This window comes from Accipiter gentilis, chromosome 29, assembly GCF_929443795.1.
Source record: "Accipiter gentilis chromosome 29, bAccGen1.1, whole genome shotgun sequence".
Taxonomy (NCBI): Eukaryota; Metazoa; Chordata; class Aves; order Accipitriformes; family Accipitridae; genus Astur; species Astur gentilis.
Window position 1 is genome coordinate 4,751,072 of NC_064908.1, and position 19,606 is coordinate 4,770,677.

The 19,606-nt window shown below is 53.9% G+C and overlaps 1 protein-coding gene across 1 annotated transcript; it reads right to left on the bottom strand.

Moving 5' to 3' along the window:
* Positions 1-898: 898 nt before the first annotated feature.
* BAK1 (BCL2 antagonist/killer 1) lies at positions 899-16,943 on the bottom strand. The gene is made up of 6 exons (XM_049832972.1): positions 16,800-16,943; positions 12,571-12,690; positions 6,047-6,182; positions 5,770-5,913; positions 3,421-3,601; positions 899-3,224 (listed from the first exon to the last, which is right to left on the bottom strand). Exons 2-6 carry the CDS (start codon positions 12,656-12,658, stop codon positions 3,120-3,122), a joined length of 654 nt encoding a protein of 217 aa, XP_049688929.1. The 5' UTR covers positions 12,659-12,690; positions 16,800-16,943; the 3' UTR covers positions 899-3,119.
* Positions 16,944-19,606: the final 2,663 nt, after the last annotated feature.

Genomic DNA, 19,606 nt, shown 5'->3' on the forward strand with positions numbered 1-19,606 from the left:
TGCTAACCAGTGTCAGGAAGGCTAGGAGAGGTGAGAGCAGAGGGAGACAATCTGCTGATATCCTGAGACAATCCTCCCTGCAAATCCCCTGAGAAAACGGATAAAATGGAAACTTTCCTTTGCTATAGCACCTGTTTTAAAAGTTCCCTTCTCTGTCCTGGTATCTGGTATCACAGACTTTACTAAGGCTTGATCATCTACCATAAAGCTGAAAAATGTTCTTCATTTAAAGTCTGCTGGCCATACAGCTGAATTTGGTTTGCAAGGTGAAACATTTTATCTGGAAGACGAGAATAAATTACAAGCAGCATGGCTTTTTGTACAAGCAAAAGTTCTCTCCAATCCATTAGAGTTCTTGGAGTGTGTCAGTGAAGTAGTGAATAAAAGTTGATATACTGTTTTCTTTCCAAGGTCCTCTGCAAAAGTCCCGCTGGAGACACAACCAAACCAGATAACTACCCTAGAGGACAGTGACATGTTGATAATGGGGCTGATTAAGAGAAAAGGAAAATGACAATTAGTAGTTCATTTTCATCGTGGCAAAAAGGCTCCATCTGGTGGTGGTGTCACCCAAAAAAGAAGGTAAGGAGTGGGGATGGGAAACTGCAGATGATACTAAGTTGGTTAGACTGGTTCACACCAGAGAAGAGTCTTGAGATCTTGAGGAAATCTCAAGATCCCCTCAAAACGGGTGACCAGGTGGCACGATGGTAAATGAAGTTGCGTGTGGATAAATGCAAAGCAATAAATACATTTGCAAGGGGGACAAATGAGCTCAGTGGGCATTCAGCTGCTCAGAGAGTCAGCATGGCCGCAAAACCTGAGCATGGAAAATCCACTGGGGATTTGTGCTGCTCAGCACAGATAAAACAAATAAAGCAACCAAAACAGAGAGATATAGAAGAGAAATATTATAGCAAATATTTTAATGCTTTCTATTAAGCACAGTCCAGGGCATTCCACCAGGGAAAGGGATACTGCAGAAACAGTCAGGGTCAAAATGATAAGCACAGAAAGACCCTGATATGGAAATAGGCTGAAAAGTTTGCTATTCTTATGTTAAAAGAGGCAGGAACATTAAGTGTTATAAAATTATGGCTGGTCCTGCAAAGCCTCTGCAGCTGCAAAGAGAAAGGATGTAAGGTGTCCTGTCTCTGTGCTTGGACAGGGCGTGTAGTAACAAGCTTAAACTGCAGTGAGGGATAGGCATTGAGGGGGGGGGGGGGAAGAAATCTATCTGAAGGTAAAGATTAAGGTAAGAATCAGTGATATGGGGGAGGCAATACTGGAGGGTTTTAAAAACAGGTTAGACAGCCGTCTGTCAGGAACGCCTTTGTTACAGGGGGGCAGATGGGCTGCTCTCAAGGTCTCCCTGACCCCCGTTGGGCTCTCACGGTGGTCCCCGCAGCGGGTGACACCAGGCAGACTGCAGGTGAGCCGGGCTCTGCCCCGGTTTGGCGATCCCCGTGCCGCAGAGATGAGTGGGAGCGCCGTCAGTTGTGGTCACTCAGCCCGTTTTGCGGTAGCAATACCAGGCAAGTTCCCCGCTCCAGCCATCGCGGAAAGGCCCCAGAGGGCAGGAGGCTCAGCCTCTTTCGGGCTACGATACTGTGACTCCCGTTGTCCCAGGCTCCAGCCCAGAAGGGCTCTGGCTGCATTAGGAGAGGAGCCCAGACCGAGGACCACTGCTCAATTCCTACCTCCGAGGTCCCTCCGGCTCCCTCCCCCAGCTGGCTGACCTGCTCTAGGAGATGGGTGATGCTGGAATAGGTAGGGTGAATTTGGCTCAGACAGGGGCCAGTCACAGTTTCAAGCCTTACAGTGTCACCTGGAGTAAAAAGAACAGAGCTGAACCATGCGGTCCACGCTGGGACGCTCTCCCTATTTTATAGAATTCAGAAAGATTTGGGATGGGAGAGTGGAGCTTGCTTCCCTCCCTCCCCCAAAAATCATGCTCAAGCATTAGTCATGAACAGAACAAGCTGAAGTCACTTCCCAAAGACGCTGGGTCCTGCTCTCTGGGCAGCTATAAAACACTGCAGCCCTGGGCTTAACCAGGGCATGCCCGCACCATCCTGCCTGGCTGAGCTCAGAAAGCAAAGAGCTGATGCAGGGATGGGATGCAACTCCAGTGCCTCCCACTGAGAGCAAGGGAGACCAACTGGTCTCACTTGGGCTGCTTGTTTGCCAGCATCCAAGTCTACCGAATGGAAGCCCCCAGCAGAACTGGAGGGAAGGCAGGCAGGCTGCCTACACCGACCGCTAGTAACCCCACAGATTTTTAGTGTTTGGAAACCTGCTGGTGCTTCCTCGGTCTGCTGGCACGCAGCCTCGGAGCTCACGGAGGGCGGTGAGGCTGCACCCCAGCACCTGCATCAGCCACGGGAGAGCTGCAGGTCTCCAGGTTTGGGCTGCGGCAGGGAAAAACCTGCCTGCAGGTGCTGTCAGATGTTTCCATCGACTGTCAGAGGACGGGTAGTCCGTGTGTTTCCTTAAAAAGGGGTAGGGATGTTTGTTAAAAGGAAAGAGAATGCTCAAGAACTTGGGCTCAGGATCAGAGGGAAGGTGAAAGCAAGCCCCGCATGGGCCAATGCTGGCTTGCCCCTCCAGTGACTTACAGACAATAATTGCAGCAACCAAGGCTGCAATTCCTCCTCAAATGCGCCGATGGTCTGGGCTAGAGCCGTTAGCAAATGGGGAGCTCTGCACCTGCCCCACGGAGTGGACAAGACCCACGTACTCGTGCACACACACACACACACACACACATATGCTGGCATTATCACAACACGTTTGTTCCCTCGGACTCTTGACTCCAGAGGAGCCTGTTCTGCCTCGCTGCTGCGTGCTAGGACCATCACAGTGTCCTCAGCAGTTAAGTGAGGCATAAAACAGGCAAGAAAGTTGAACCTTTCCCTCAATTCTTCTCCCCATAGCTCCTGGTGGTGTCTGCATAGATGGCAGAGACCCTGGGCCCCGTGGCGGGAGGGTCACAGGTCCAAGCTGCTCTCTCTCTTGGAGGTTCCTCGAATTCCCCCCTCTCTTGGGAGACGTCAACGCAGAGCAGAGATTTGAGAGAGAGCTTGGCTGGACCCCCCCAGCCTCTGCCCCCATGTCAGTTAGGGCCTGAAGAAGCGTCGTACCACTAAATGCCCCACCATGACCAGGGCCACCACCACCAGCATGTACTTCATGTAAACATTGTCCAGCTCGAGTGCAGCCACCTGACGGGAAACAGAGAATAACCAGAGCGTGTTAGATCTGCCTGGGCCAGGTTGCTGCTCTGCTGGCACCCGGGTAACCCCACCGACCACAGCAGTGCCGTAGTCCCCAGGCTGCACCGTTCACTGGCCGGAGCACGGCTGCCTCCCCTTGTCCCCAAATTCCCCCTGGGACAGCCCCACGTTCCCGCTGGCTCACCCATCCTCCCTGCTGGGCGATCCACTGGGCGATGCGGTTGCGGAGCATGAACTCCGAGACGTAGCGGGTGATCCAGTAGAGGAAACCCCTTGTGCCGTGCTGGTAGACGTGGATGGCCATGCGGTAGCCGAAACCCAGCAGCGCAATCACCCGGCCCCAGTTAATGCCGCTCTCGAACAAGCTGAAATGAAGCCGATGGTCTGATTAAATCACTGCCGTGGCTGGCTCAGACCTCCCTAGTCTCTGCGTCCCAGGCCACGGGCTCTTGAGCAGAGCTGGGGATGCTGTGTTAGTTCTCGGGCTGCATCCCAGCCGCACAGACAACGTAGTCATTTTGTGGCTAAGTGACACATGGCCACCCATAACCAGGATGTGCTTTCGGAGCAGAACAAACACAGTCTTGGTCACAACTGCTGTTTCTCTCAGCCAGGTGGGTTGAGGATGTCCTAGGGAAAAAGTCTACACAGCTACAAGCTCTGAAGTGCTGGAGGGGAAGCTTTGCAGTGGCCGTTGTTGACCTGCCACCTTCCTGCCTGTTCTGCCTTTCCCTGAGGTCTCCATCCGAATCCAGGACACATCAGCTGCCTGGAGGTCCTGTGTTTTCATGGGCAAGGGTATTAAACAAGGTAAGCTGGAACTGGTGGTGGTTTAAGCCATCAGGCTGTAGGCTGCAGCAAGCTCAGTAGCTGCTACACATGCAGCCAGGAGCAGCAACTACCACCCACCTGTCCCAGAGCATCCCTTGCTTGTGCGGTCATACCTGGAGGAGGTAAGGAAGTTTAATTATATCTAAGGTCAAAGCATGTTAAAACAGGATTTTCCCTTTTCCTGCACAGACAAACCCCTCCAAGAACAAAACCTGATCCTTCCTTTGACTGAGGCTCGCAGGGGCTGGGGGGGCTCCAAAACGTGCCTACTCGATGCCTACTGCTTTTGATCCAGCTTTTGGTTGCTGTGGGCACAAACTGCATCGCTGTGGGCAGGTTTGGCACTGATTTATCTAGACCAGTTTTTGAAGGTGTTTTTTCTGGTTTCCAGCAAGGCAAGCAAGAAGGAGAAAAAGGGGGGGGACGGGGGACGGACGGGGAGAATAATAGAGTAGACTCGGGCTCTGTGTTTTAATCTGGTGCCCTGTCCTAGTGGTCCCTGCCTGCACAGCCGAAGGGAACTGTCTTCTCTGCAGAGCCCTGGCGTGGAGCTGCCACCGTGGAGGTGGCAGAGGGAGAGGGAAGTTAGAGCCAGGGAAGGAACTACAGAGAAACAGGTAGCGCAAAGAGAGGGACAGAGGTTAATTTACCTGTTTGCGGTGCGTTAACCGCCTCAGGCTGGCAAAGCGGTGAAAACAGCGCAGCATGGCTTCCCAAGGACAGGGGAGCAGGAAAAGGACAGAAGAGAGGCAGTTAGACAACAAACACTGAGCGGAGGGTGCCCAGGGACGGGGCTGTGCCAGAGCCAGGTGTGCTCGGAGGAGAGACAGGAGCCTGGGACCTGGGAACCCAGAGATCCCGGCTTCTCTCCTGGCTCTGCCAGAGGTCTTCTGCATGACCCTGGGTAAACTATTTCACGTGCATACTTGGTTTCCCTATGGACAGAGAGAGGTGAGAACTGAACCCCTCGACAGCCACCTCGATCCAAGCCTGTACTTCAGGCGATCAGGGCTGTAAGTCGTCCAGGTGTTTGCCTTCGCTCTTCGCCCTGCTGCTGTGCTTTGCGTGGGTGAGGTGGGCACGCGTCGCCTGCACGAGATGGCTACAGGCTCTGCAAGCCCGCAGAGCATCCCCCATCCTGAGTTAGTCGGATCCTGTTCCATGTGGACCACACCAAGGGCAGCGAGTACCTGCCCGTCCCCGCAGCCTGCAGCCGCGTTTGCTTTGTGCCTCTGAAAGCCTGATTCATCAGGGCTTTCCAGCTACCGAGCAAGCAGCAGTGGGACCAGCAGCAAGTCTGCCATGGTCCGGGGCTGGTCGTACCCCTGAAGGGTTGCTGGGACGTTCACTTGGCTACTGATGCACGGGCCACGCTTCCCAGGCATGTTCCCCCAAACTTTCTGACCCCGGTCAGCTTGTGCAAGGACTGCGAGGTGATTGTCAGGTGAAGACCGTCCAAACAGTGCGCAGGAGAAAGAGCAGACAGGCAGAAAACACAGGAACTGTCACGGTGAGCTTGTTGGGAGCTCAACCCGGGGACGGTGGGTGAAGCTTGAATGGACAGGGTCTGCATACTGGGGTAGCTGCTCTGGGGTGGGGGCAAGGGTTTAACCGACTGCATTGCACCCTGTCCGACCCTTCCTTCCCCGGTCTTCTCCAGGAGAAGGGATCCAGCCCATGCTGAGGGAGCCTGTGGCCTTACCTGGAGGCTATTCTGGTGAAGTGCTCGTAGACGTTCTCCTTGGTGGGCTGCAAGGATTTCAGCATGTAGCGAAACTCCGCATCGTACCGCTTATTAATGTCGTCACCGATGATGGCCAGGCGCCTTCCTACCAGGCTCCCGGTGCTGCCCAGAGGGAAGACGGCGTTATGGAGAGGGCAGCAAGACTGGTAAGCAGGACTGAGGGGTGGATCTGTAATAGAGCCTGGCTCAGAATGGGGTTGAGGAACACGCATACGGCTGGTATCAGAGTTTTTACCTGCCCAGCTCCTGCTGGATCTCCACAATCTCTGGGTCCATGGGCACCTCCTCCCCTCTCTCCTCTCTCTCCTGTTGGTAGCGGTAGAAGGCATAGCTCCGAAACACCTCCTCCGTCTCCTCCACCACCTGGTCTTCTAAGAGAGACAAAAGGAAGAAAAGTCAAGGGAGAACCTCGTCTCCCCCCTTTCCCAAGTCAGAAAGAGACCATTCCCTCATTTTCAGCCTAAATTTGTGCTGTTTGTATTAGCTCTGGCCTTTTGCAGTAAAACAAAAAGAATCCAACATAAATTAGTTCTCAGAAAACTAATTTTTAAGCCAGTCTTTGTTCTTCGGGGCACAGGCCCACCTTTTGAATCCATTTTTGGCAAGAGACAGCTACAGGACTGTCACAACACAAACCAGATGTTCAAGTGCTTGTGCTTGGCAGCTCTGTTACCTCTTGATAAGGGGTTTGCTCAGCACAAACAAGTTCAGGAATCTCAGATTCAAACCCAAACCGGGGGCAAAGCTCAGTCTAGTGCTGCCCACCAACCCTCAGCAAACAATCTTTGGTTTTCAGTGTCACCAACGATCTTGCCCTAGCATGGCATCAGCATTGATGCGGTGAGCAAAAGTTAAATTGGTCATTTTGGTATAATTCCTTGCCGATTCAATCACCCATCACCGGTCTCGCAGACACCCATCAGCCCGGCAGCGGCAATGCCAGGGCAGGGTTTGCAACTTCTGCACGAGCTGCTGGCAGAGCAGAAAGGAGACGAGCTTTTGAATAACTCCTAAACTGTAACCCAGAGAGGTGACTCCCCATCTTGCGCTTGAAAGCAGATAAACAGCCAGGTGATAAGTTTGAACCGAATGCCTGTTCCCGCTCCAGCACACCCATTGCCGCTGTGTGAGAGCGGACACTGCTTCGCTGACAAATACCCGTGGAAGCAACGAGCCCGTTGCACGGCGAGCGGGAGGCTGCAGCCGGGCAGGGGGTGAGCTGAGGCTGGTTTTGGGTGCCACAGCTTCCTTCCCCTCCTCTTGTAAACAAGCAGGGCTCGGCACGCCAGGTATTCAGGGTTCAGCGGGGGAATGCGCCCGTGCGGTAACGTCACCCGGCCCCGATAGCGCGCGAAAACCGACCCGGCTCTGCGCAAGCAGGAAGCGAGTCGGAAACAACTGGCGTCGACACGCGTGCGCCCATCCGAAAACGGCTCGAGCTTGGGACCCCCACGTGTGTCCCCCGTGCCCACGCTGCTTGGGGAAGAGTAAGGGTCTGGATGTGGCCAGGACCTGCCCCCTCCAGAGCAGGGAGCCCCCGGCGAGGCGTTTCAGTCCCGTAGGTACCATGGTGACCGATACCTTATCACATGCATTACATAGCTCCTGGGGAAAGTACCCGGACCGTCACGGGATGTCTTTGATTACAGCTCGGTTTCAGCTGGCTCAAGAAGCAATCTGGGCTAGAGCACCAGTTCCCGAACTGATGGCAGCCCAGCTAAGTCATGTCGCCGGGCTCAGGGGGAGCTGGCCCTAAGGTCCTGGTAACACAGTTTTTTCCAGTTTCTTTTCTAAGATGCAAAATTTGTAGGGGACAGAAACGGTATGGATGGATCAGAGCCCTGCTCATTTGACAGGGTATCACCATTCAGGGTGGAGATTCACAGCCATTAAACAAGGTGCAAAGCCCAGGTAAATGAGCTACCTGGGGCAACGTCAGAAGCGCAGGACCCTGCAAACCCGCGGCTTTAGGTGATCATCCTGCAAGGCGTGCTGGTGACATGCAGCAGCACATCTGCACCAGCAACACTGTCTAGCAGCGGTGCAGCTCACTGCAGCCAACCCAGTTGAAACCCTTTCCCAGCATGCCAGTATATCCACCCGCCAGACTGGCCATGCAGTTCTCTGGCCACTGGAAACTGGATTTCCAATGCGGAGATGCTCGTGCCTGAGCAACATGCCAGAGCTGGGATGTCAGGACCTGGCCTCATGGACACAGCTGTCCTGGCAACACTGCCCCATAAAACCCTGTATCCAAGTCTCCAAAACATGCCGTGCTACTCGTCACCGGGTTTTTCCAGCTGGTCACATCTACGTGGCCCACGTGCGGCTCCGGGGAGACGGGCCCAGCCCTGGATGGGGTGCGGGGAAGGGAGAGGACCTGTCGTGCAAAGACTCAGGTTACGCAGAGTTTGGGTTGGGTAAATAAAGGTGAAGGGAAATGACAAGCCCTGGTCACTGTGTTTTCAGGGGATTGTTTTTTTGTTTTGCAGGAACAGGTTTATTTGGCGGTAAACAAATCCCACCTTATGGAGGAGCCAGCGGAGCCAGTGACCGCTCCACCGAGAGCCAGAAAACGAAACCGACTGACTCACAGTTTCAGTGAGAGACAGGGTAAACACACTGCGAGAACAAAAGAGGAAATAAGTGTACCAAAAAAAATCCCTAGTTTTAATTACCCCAAGGCGCTATTTTTAGTAACACAAGGACAAGCGAACGCGCATCTTTTTCCCCCAGGTGCTAATCCACAGCACCCACTGGGACCATCTCTGGGTCTTTCCCACTCAAAGGAAGAGGATCCGGATCAAGATTTGCCTTGTGGACTCCCAGTACTGGCAGCGGAGAGGGGGAGAGGGGTTTGGAGCTCCTCTGGGATCTTTGGTCTCCCTGTGGGATCATCGGGGCCGTGTTAGGGGGCTCACGAGCTGCTGCAAACCCCCACACTGCAAGGGAGGACCTGCTCCGCTTCTGCTTGACGGAGCAGCGACCCCGTCATCCTCGGTCCCCAGCTCACTCTCAGCATCTAGACCAGACCTGCCCCAACAACCTCTTGCCTGGACCCACACTGTAGACAGCATTGACCGGACCCCGGCCAGTCTCAAACGCGCAACACCCGCATTTCTGTGCAAGATCCTTTATTTCTCATTGTTCTCATCTCCCGCAGAGCAGCTGCGCTATAGTAAAAACTGGCAGGTCTCACCAAAGTTATCCATCAGACCTTGTTACAACTAAATAGGCTTGCTACAGACTGTAATAATGACAGATGCAACCTGGCAGTATCCCTTTTGAGCTCAGGAGACAGGCAGTAACTACACTGAGAGGTGCCTCTGTTTGCACAGAGGGAGATATCCAGCCTGGAAACAGCTACTGGCTTCGAAGGGAGAAGACAGCTCTGGGGAACCAAGAGCCGTCTCTGGAGATTTCTGCCTCGAGGGGAAGCTCAGCTCCACCTCATGGTAGTTGCAATTCAAGCGTAAGGATGAGCAGTATCTGGATTTGTGTTGGCTTCCACCAGGCAAGACAGCCCCTTGTGAACACTATCGCCTGTCAATAGCAATGGAATCCAGGATCAAAGGCTGATCAGCCTGACATTGCATCATGTTGGCATAATCCTGCACAGCTTGCACCCGAGAGCAAAGCTCCTAGACAGGGAAATGGAAAACTGCCGTCCCCAGAGGCGTCTGTGCAGCACAAAGCCCTTCCCCTTATTCTTCTATTTAGAACAAGTATCTTCTCACCCAAAAGAGAAGCAATATTCACAAACAGCCTCCCTGCAGAGCTAATGGGCAAACACCCTTGGCTTTAAGACAGAAATTCATCTGTCAGTGAGGGAGATGCTCTGGTCTAGATTCTGGGCTGGACTCAAGAAACCTGCTTTAATTCTGTTGTTCAATGGTGTCCCACCAACACACCCAGAGCTACACACTTTCAGGAGGGGCTGGGGGCTGCAGCAAGGTTTTTCTCTGGTACTTCGCTGCCCAAGCTGAGACCTGTCCCATATTTGCTAATCTACTGAACTGCAAAGGGACACTGGACCCAGTGCTCAGTGGGATGCTCGAGATGGGTGGGCATCTCGGCTCTGGCAATGTATCTTCCTCTGCCCCATCAAGTTTTTCATAAAAGACTTTTTGGGGCATCCTTTGCAGGCCAGAACAAGAGAGTCATGAGGCAATTCCATAGTAGAGTTATTTCCCAGCACAGTCATCAGAAGGATGATTTTTTTTTTCTTTCTTTCTTTTAAAAAAGGAAACCACATATTGATGGGAGATGCAGTTCAACGGGAAGTCCAGTACTTTTGTGTGTGTGCTGGAAATAGGAACTGCATGGGCACCAGACGAGAGAAAAGTACATTTAAATGGTTTTGGGTGCTCTACAGAATGTATGAGAATCCAGGTTTAAACAGGCAGCTCGTGTTTTTCCTACTCATTTTGCAGGTGGTCTGGGAGATGAAGACATTCGCAGATGCATGACTAACATCCCCAAGCAACTATTTATCCGTTCATGACTTGCAACATCAAGTCCAGAGCTAAGATAAACAACTAAGGACCAAATCTCACACCTCTCCAGGTATGTTACGTGAGTATTAAACACACACGGACAGATGAGAAAGCCCAGGTAATCTGAGGAAGAGAACAGTTGCCAATCTGACTCTGCAAACTGTGAGGCAGGGTGGCTGGGCTTTCCAGGTACAGCCCTGACACCCTGGACACCCTCGCAGAGACTGACATCAACGCTCTCTCCATCTCCTTAGTAATAATGAGTGGACATAGCAATACATCGCTTTTCTCACCAAAGTACTTTGGGATTCCAGCTAATGTGGTCCACACAGGAGCTAAGTGTGACCACATAAGCAATATTTTCACCACCTGGACTAGCCCCTCTGCAGTGCAGCGGGGGCTGAGCTGCATTTGGCGTGGTTACCTGCAAGTGTGAGGACAGCCGCGTCCATGGCGTGTCCCACAGATCTAAGCCTCGACGGAATTATCCAAGCCATTCCTGTAGCTGTGTGCGGACCCTGGCAGCACATCTGAACAGGGAGGCCCTGCCACCGTCATGTTACGGATGAGAACTGAAGGAGGGCAAGGTTACTTTTCTGAAGTCTGAGCCCTGTTTCCTAAGCTCAGCTCAGCACCGTTGGTCCTGGGCCTCCCGCTCCATACTGCCAGGAGTATGAAGCTCCTGCCTTCGTCCACCGTGCCCTAAAACCACCAGAAGTGCAAATCGCCACCCAACCTAGACAGAAGCAGCAGCATCTTGTCCGTGCCCCGAGCAACGGCTGGTAGAACAAGGGCTCAGAACGATGCTCAAGCGAGTCCTTGAGCAGCAGACAAACTCTTCGCTCCCTACCCCATCCAAAGATCAACAAACAGAGCAAGCGAGCCCTAAATGAAAGCCAGGCTTAATACCTATTGAGGAAAACCGCCTTCCACCCCGTAATCCCGTAGCGCGTGTTGGTGGAAGCTGCACATTTCTGTTCCCGCTGGAGTCCATGAGGCTTCTCCCTAAGAGGCATGCAGATCCCACCTCCAAATTCCTGAGGGACCCCCTGAGTTTTGGGAAGCAGACGGATGCCAGTACAGCCAGTAAGTATTTGCAAGCGTACAGGAAGCGTGACTGTACAACAGTGTGGTTAGAGCTCAGGGCCTGATCCTCTTACTGGTTTTCACATCAGCATCTCATTGGCCTCAACAGGAAATCAGCATACGTAAACAACTGCTCTTATTTATTTCTTCTCATACCTTGTAGACTTTGGTAAGGGAAGGACAGGGTATTTTTTCTTCCAGTGTATTCACGCAGGATCTAGCACAAATGGTACTCTGAGATGGAGAGGAGTCCAGGCAATACCAGAGTATAAATAACGTTATCAGGCCAATAAAACAGCTCTGAGCTGGATCTGAGCTCAAATACATAAGCAGTTAGGTATAGCTTCTAATCTCCATTATTGACAGAGCCGCAGTGACTCAGCCTTATTTACAAGTCCACCTGCAAGCAGGTTAAGAAGTCACCCATGTTTAACAGCTTTCTGTGCGGTGGCATTTTATCATTTGGGGATGAAACGGGAGCTGAGGTTTTTCCTGGGTTCCTTTCGGCCCCGTTCCCAGTTTCACCCATTAGTGTGAAACGCAATTACACAGTCTGCTGGGCTCGGCACACAGGAGAAACGGACTGAACCGCTTCTGAATGTTGGCGAGCCATAACTTTTCATCGCTGCTCTGCCAAGGCACACCGGAGACCCGATTTCATCCAGCAGCCGATACGGCAAGACTGAAACCGACTGCCTGAGACCAGGCGCTGCTCAGCAAGACGTGTTTTTTCTCTGTGTCTTAAACATCAAGCACCTTTCGCTCTCCTGCGCTCGGGGAAGGGAAAGTAAATGACATCAGGAACCAGACGTACATCTCGCAGCCAAGCCGGGGTGATCTGCCCCACGTCCCAACCCCTGTGCCTCAGCCTGCCTGCCCGGAGCTGCCAGCGTACCCCAGTCCAGCAGCTCCCTCCGCACTATTTTCTCCGTGCCTTTCAAGCCCCTCTTGCTGCCCACCGCGCTAATCCAATGCCAAGCGTCTCCCAAAAGCATTGAGCGTGTGCTCTCCCAGTTCAACTCGGCTTTACGGAACTGACCTGTTATCCCAGTCTTGCAAAGGGCCCTAGAGGTATGAAGAAATCCCCCATCTTTTCAAAGAGACACAGCAGGGGAAAAAAAAACCCAGAATGGGTTGAAAATGCTTCATCCCCTGAATATCACAGCAACCTTTTTACCTGAGTTGAGCTCTTGTGACAGCCTGCGCCTGTTGCTTCCCCGGCGTCTGTGGGCCCTCGGTGGGTCACCGTCGTTCCCTGAGGCCATTGCAGAGAGATGCTTGGGAGTATCGGCTTTACCTGGAATGACAAGAGACAGTAAGCGAACCAGGTTATGAGCAGCCGGAAGGGACACGGGAGCCTGGCGGCCCCTTGCTCCCTTACACAGCTCCCAGGCCAGCCTTAGGAAGCCCCTCCGGCTGAGCCAAGTGCTCAGAAGAGCAACGCTGCCTGCTTTTATCTCTGCCAGCGACCTGGCTCCTCCCTTCCCAGCACACTTGCTCCCCGATTCCTGGCCACACCAAGTCCCTTGGCTAGATTTTTTTCCTCTCTTCCTGCCTCTTCTCAGTAACGCGTTTGCGGACAGTCATATGCCAGAAGAGAGAAGTCACCCAACTCCCTACCCCGCTTCGCCACCTCCCCACCCTTGCTGGAAACGAGCCCAGCTCTCCTCTGACCCACTCAGCAAGTGCCACGGGCTGCACCGGCTCTTACTCAGCCCAGACAACAGCTGCATCTGCAGTGGCTTTGCGCTGGGATGAATGCAAAAAAATCACGGCACAAAGGGTTCTGCGACTCCCTGGCTGCACCCGGAGGAACGTGTCTGGGAGCTGAGTCGTGGGGCTCTGCTGCTGCCCGAAATGCTGCTGCTGCTACCCCCACCTGCAACCACGACGGTTCAGAGCGCGGCAAGAGCAAACCGACCTGCAACCACACCGAGCTGCCGTGGCTCCCACGCGGAGCTGCAGCGACAGTGCCGACGTCTCCTGGCAAGCACCTCCGGCTTGTTTTCCACTACTTCTACAAGAGATGAGCTCTCTGTTTTCCTAAATCCAGAGGCTCTGATTCCCCCTGTTCTTTACGTTTCTTACTCTGAGCTCCTCTCAGAATAAGAAAATTAAGTGAGAACCAAACGCGTGGTTCATATCACCCCTAAACTTCACAGGTATCCTAAGCCCAGTCCTGTAGTTCACGGCAGCTCCTTCACCCTCCTGCTCATCGCACTGACCTCACCCTCTGGTTTTTGCAGAGAAGGAAGTGAGGCCACGCGGTTACCGTCAGGGTTAGAGAGAGATCACTGCAGGTCCTAGCCTGCTGTTTGGCATGCCAGTACATGTTCCCAGGCCAGACTTCTACAGGGCTGAACCGGTGGGTTTTCTGATTTGCACCAAGTCTAAATTCATGAAGACACATCAGCACCCAGAACTTTCAATTGTATCCTGGGCAAAAATTTAAAAAAGTGCTGGTCATGGATAAATAACCACCTATGTCAAGATTAGAAGTGCAACACGTGGTCCGAGCTTACAACCTCACACTGAAGATTATTCAAAAGGGAAAATAAATTGAGACCACAAGCCGTAATGTGAAGTACGGCCTGCAGTCAAGGTGGGGATGGGGGGCTGAAAATGCAAAGCTTATCAGCCTGGCTTAGAAAGCCATCGTGTCTTTGCATAGCTGCATTCAGGGAGCCTGAGCAGCAGTGACACGCAGACAGAGATGCTGTTTTTTCCTACGTGCCTCCAAGGACAGGATTTCCCTTTTCCTCCCCAACCTCAAACATCCCCATCCATGGAAAAGCTGAAAACACGATGAGGATCAGCAGTTGAGACCAATGGTAAAGTTGGGAGGAGAGCTGGCTCCCACTTGCCCAGTTCAGCAGAGACCCAGGCTCCAGAGCTGCTCCTCTCCTTGCTCTTCTCTGCTCCGGGACGTAATGGAGACAGCTCAGGGAGCGCTTGGAGCAGATGCACGTTGCCCCCATCCCCTCCTCCACGGAGGAAACCCTCCCGTGCTTCCTCCGCTGCCATCCCCAGCCCCTCCTCGGGCGCGTAGCCAGGCTACCGCTGCAGCCCACCTTGCCTAGGAAAGCCTCTGTGCCTTTCAAGAGGAAGCAAGACTAGACTCGGAGCAGCTCTCTGGAGTTCGTGGGTAAGCGAAGCAGTAGGAATTTCTACTGTACTCCATGCTGCTACACCCAGAGGATGTGCTGAGCACTAGGGAGGATGCGGACGCATCCAGCCAAAGAGTTCAGCTGCCTCTGGAGTTTTAGAGTTGGTCTATCGGTGCAACCGACTGTGTTTCACATCAATCCGCTGCCTCTGACCCAGAGCTCAGCCACAGATAACAAGGAATTTCTGATGCAGACCTGGCTGCTCGGTATGAAGGATGGCTGGTGAGCACAGGAGTCCAGTGCCAGAGAAGCAGCTGACTCAAGTGATTCTTCACATTTGCCGTCTGCCAAACCGTAGGAAGCAGCAGGCTGCGACTGTGGCCGTCATTTAAGAGGAACTTTCATTTTCGCTTTCCTTCTCAATATAGTTTCTTGCAGTGCTTTCTTCTCTTGCAACATGGGACACGGCAGCCCTTTTGCACATGCGCACATCTGGGACCGGCAGCTACATCCCTGTCAGCACGCTGCCGGTCCCCAACCTCCTTCCCGGGGAGCACCCTAACCTCCTACTCCTGCAAACCAAGTGAGCGCCCACGATAGCTCACTGCCAGTGTCTGCTGGGGTCAAAGTGCCTTGGACCATCCTCTCCAGTATCAAGAGTGCTGCTGCCCAGACTCCTCCTGCTTTCCGGCCCAATGCCCCTTTGATTTGCCCCATTCCGCCTTCGTTACTGGAAAAGAGCAGGGAGGAGTGTCAAGGAGGATGACAGCCGTACACTTAAAGACAGCCCAAGGCTCCAGGACTTGAGACGGGGCTCAAGAGAGGGTTTGGGGGAAGCTGCAGGTTACGGGGAGCAGTGTCTAATTCTCAGCAGCTGCTAAAAGATTCAGCTCCACCCTGACTTTTTGCTCTTGTAGGAGGCAATAAAGGGTTAAAAGCAGCAGACAGCACCTGGGATGTGGATTTAGCAACACCTCCAAGATGGCACGGAGTCTTATCTTTATTAACTAGTACCTGCCATGCACGGAATCAGCCTTCCTGGAACCTGCCAGCCTTCCCTAATAAAAAAAAAAGACCTTTGCCTCAGCTGTTTCTCCGTTCGCCCTCTTCTCCTTAACGGTCTCTGACACATTTCCTGTGTGACCTCATGACATGCTCACCACTTCTCCCAACTTTTCTCCAAAGGAAAGTGCCTGGATGCCGGGAAGATGGCGGGACTGGCCCAGAGAGGGAAGCAGAATTGCAAGCTTGCAGGAGAGGAGAGGGTGTGCAGGAGCAGCCATTAATCCCTATGAGCAAGTCAGGCTATGGGGCTCTGCAGTCCCCCCCGACATGTTATGAAGATCCTGTTCCAGGAAATGCATGGAGCATCCTCTGGGACGAGCAGTTCACAGGTCTGGCCCTGGGCCTGTGCATGGGAGTGATTCCATCACGTGGCGTGCAGGGCAGCTAACTCTCTCCAGGACAGAGATCCTGCAGGACTCCTGTGCCCTACTGACATCCCTGCACGGACAGAGCAGAATCAGGCCCGCTCCCCCCAGCCTGCCATAGAAGAGCAAACAGGTGAGTTTGTCCAGTTTGGTGTTTACCCACGCAGCACGGCACCAGGGTCCAGCTGGCCCACGAGCCCCAGCAGACGCAGACAGTGCAACCAGGGTCCCCCAAAAGCCCACGCACCCGCGTTCCCGGAGATCCCCGGTGCTGCTGGGCGGGAAGCAGTGCGGGCGAACCGGCAAAGCCACGCGTGCCGTACCCGTGTCAGGTCACAGCCCAGCGCGGGGTGAAACGGCTATCACCCCAGTACAACTCTTCCCACCGACACCTCAACCAACTTTGTCCACCCTGACCCCCCCCACTGAGCGCTGGCATGGGGATGCCGGGAGGGGCTGTCACCACCGCGGCCTTGCAAGGAGGGGGGAAAAAAACCCACCTAGAGAAAATATTATTAAAAAAGGTGATATTCCCTCTCTGGGGCAACGATCAGCTCAAGAGCGAGACCTTTCAGCCCTGGCCCAGCTATCGCACACGCCAGAGCGCTGCTTGCTGAGGTACCCCTGTGTACTTTAACCTTCTGCACCGGGCGGTGCAGGATGAGGCCCTGCAGCTCTTCCCACCCCTCCCGCCTTGCCGGGCTCCCCCAGAGCCCTCCGGCACCCCGGGGTTCCCCGTACATCCCTCCCCTGGCTCCCGGCAACCCCGACCGGGCCCGGTGAATAAAGATAACCCATCCCGGGGGGGAGGCTGAGGGCCATGGGGGGGTGTTGGGGGGGGGGGGGGGGGTTGTCTCCCCACTACTCACCGCGTCCCGGCGAGGACCAAGCGGGCCGGGGTGTCCCGGGAAGCTAACGCATCCCGGCGGGGAGCTGCTCCATCCCCGCCGCCTCCCTTCCTGCCTCCTCCCCGGAGCGCGGCGCGGGGGAAGGAAGCGAGCGGGGCCGGGGAGGAGGAGGGAAAAGAAGGGAGAGAGAAGAGAAAAAAAAAAAAAAAAAAAAAAAAAAAATTAGAAACCCAACCCCAGACCATAGACGCAGCCGCGGAGCCGGGCAGCGTTTAGCTCCCTCTAGAGGCACCTTCCCCGGGCCGAGCGTGGGAAAGCGGCTGCCGTGCGGCTCTGTGCAGCGCCGAGCACCGCGGCGGGGCTGCAGGCGGGGGAAAGGGGGGGTACCGGGGCTCCTGGGGGGGGGCTGAGGGGCTTGGGGCATCGCCCTGGTTGCGGTTTTGCTGGGAGCGGGGTTGGGGGCTGCTTCGCTGAGCTCAGCTGTGCGGGGATGGAGTGGCCCAGGACATCCCAGTGCCTTGCTCGTCGTGGTTCTCTGGGAGTTTTCGGCTTCTCCGTGGATTCTCCAGTGAGTTTCTGACCTTTTTGTTGAGGCTGTGGCGCCTCAGCACGATCGGTTTGTCCTCCGTCAGGTTGCCTGGCAGGTAGGGCCAGGAGCCCTGTTAAAGTCATTATTAAGAGCATTTCTGGTTTCTAGTAGGTAACTTCTGTGTTGATCCACCAGACAAAAAAGAGTTGCTGGTGGTGGAGGTGGTTCACCCCAAGTGACTTCAGAAATCTGAATTCCACTGAGATTAGGAAAAATCACAGTGGCTGGAGGAAAGAGCATGATTCACCCAGGAGAGCAAGAGAGCTTCTTCGCTGGAGGTGGCTCTTTGGCTCAGCAAGCTGCCCCAGCTGCTTTTCTTCCCCTCACTCCTTGGGAGACTGCCAGGGACTTCACTCTGCTGAAAAATGCCAGATAAGCTGAGGTTTGGGGCCAGTATAAATGCCTGCCTGCTAATTATCAAATTACCTGTCTGTCCAATGGTAGGAGCACTGTTCATGCCCTGGGATGACATGCCCTGTGGGATGCTCCCTGTCCCAGAGCCAAACAGATATTTTTGAATCCTTGACTTACTTGGCTGAGCTTTGCCAGGGAAAATGGGCCCCTGGCTGCAGAGGGTCCCTCTCTGGCTCCAGAGAAGCTTTCTCCCCCCTTGGAGGTGGGGGCTGCCGGGGACGTGGCCTTGGCAGACCTTTCTGAGCGTGGTAGCTGCACTGACGCCAGTGAAAAGCAGGCTGTGGAGGGTGAAGCAAAGGATGGCTGCGGTGACTGCGGGGGCCAGGGGCCAGGAGAGGTGTGCCCTGGCCAGAGATGGCTCTCAGGGAGGCAAGACTAATCATGGAGCAGAGGAAGGGGAGGAATCAGCTAACGGGGACTGTCCGCATCAGCCTGGTAGCAAGGGGTCTGCCTTCCTCCCAGTGTGCAGTCGCAGAGAAACTCCTGGTCCTGGTGGGGCTCGAGGTCCCAACAACAAATTGAGCCTTGGGGTGAGTTTTGGTGGTGAATGTAGCAATGGTGGCTGTTTGGGTCTGAATGTCCCTCCCTCTGGGTTATCCCAGTGCCCCTGCTGATCTGTGCTGGTGGTGGCTGTTCTTGTGCACAACCAGCATGACGGATGGATGGCTTTTAGGCTGAATACCAGCACAGGCACATCGAGATGTGCTGACTGCTGCAGGATGGATCCTGTGCTTCTCTCTGCCACGTTACATCAATCTGCGCTGTTCCTGAGTCTTACCACCATTTCAGAGTTAGCATCCCTTAGTATTACCTCATCAGGCAGCAGCGTTGGTGAGAACTTTTGCAAAAGCAAATCTCATCTCTAAATCCTTCTTCTTTTCTGCAAACCACTTCTCTTCCACCTCAAATACACTGCATAACACTTCTGGCATGGCTGTAGAAAAACAGCTGGGAAAGTGGTATTAGGTGAGCATCAAGTGTACGATATTCGTAGCTGCTTCTAATCACGCTGAGCAGCAAAAAGTGTGGAAAATAAGCTGTGCAGGAGGCTTGGACAACTCCTCTGTGTCCACAGCAAGTGCAGCAAGGAGCTTGTGGGGACAGAGCTGTGGGTGGGCAGCAGGGACTTGCACTGCAATGTGTCTGCAAATGGCTGCTGGAGAGTGTTAGAGAAGGGGGAGGTATCAGGAAAAAAGGGAAATTAGTTTGAAAGCACCAGCTCTGTTAGGGGAATGGCCAATGTGGACATTAAGAAATGATGGTGGCAAGCAAGTATTTAGGAGACCATTTGATGAGTGATCTAAATCCTGCATGTGGCTCTGCTGGTGGGAGACAGCCTGCTTTGCTGTTGCAGTGGCTTTAAGATGTTGAGGCAATAGGGAAGAAATTCCCAGCTGGCTCTGCCACACTGGCTTTGCGATTACTGATGCCGATGTGAAATGTTCCGTGCTTCCACCGGCAGCCCCTTTTGCTGGTGTAAATGAAGAGTTATATTTGGTGGTATAAGTAAGAGAGGCACGGCAAATGCAGAGAAGGACCCTCTGCTTTCGGGATTTACGCGATGTTTTAGGATGTGGTTTCACCAATTGGTTGATGTAGTCTAATCTGTGCTGCTACTGGAAAGGGGGCTGCACTCAGCTATGCATCCCCAGCCCTCCTCTTGTGCCAGCAAGAGCAAGGGACTGATGTGAAAACATACTTTTGGCGGCAAGGAGGGCTGTGGTCGGTGCTTTGCAGGAGCTGTGCCCTGTGCTGGCCGCCCGAACCCAGCGACAGCAGAGGAAAGGAAACAGGAGGGTGCAGCTGGAGGGTGGGAGAATCTTGG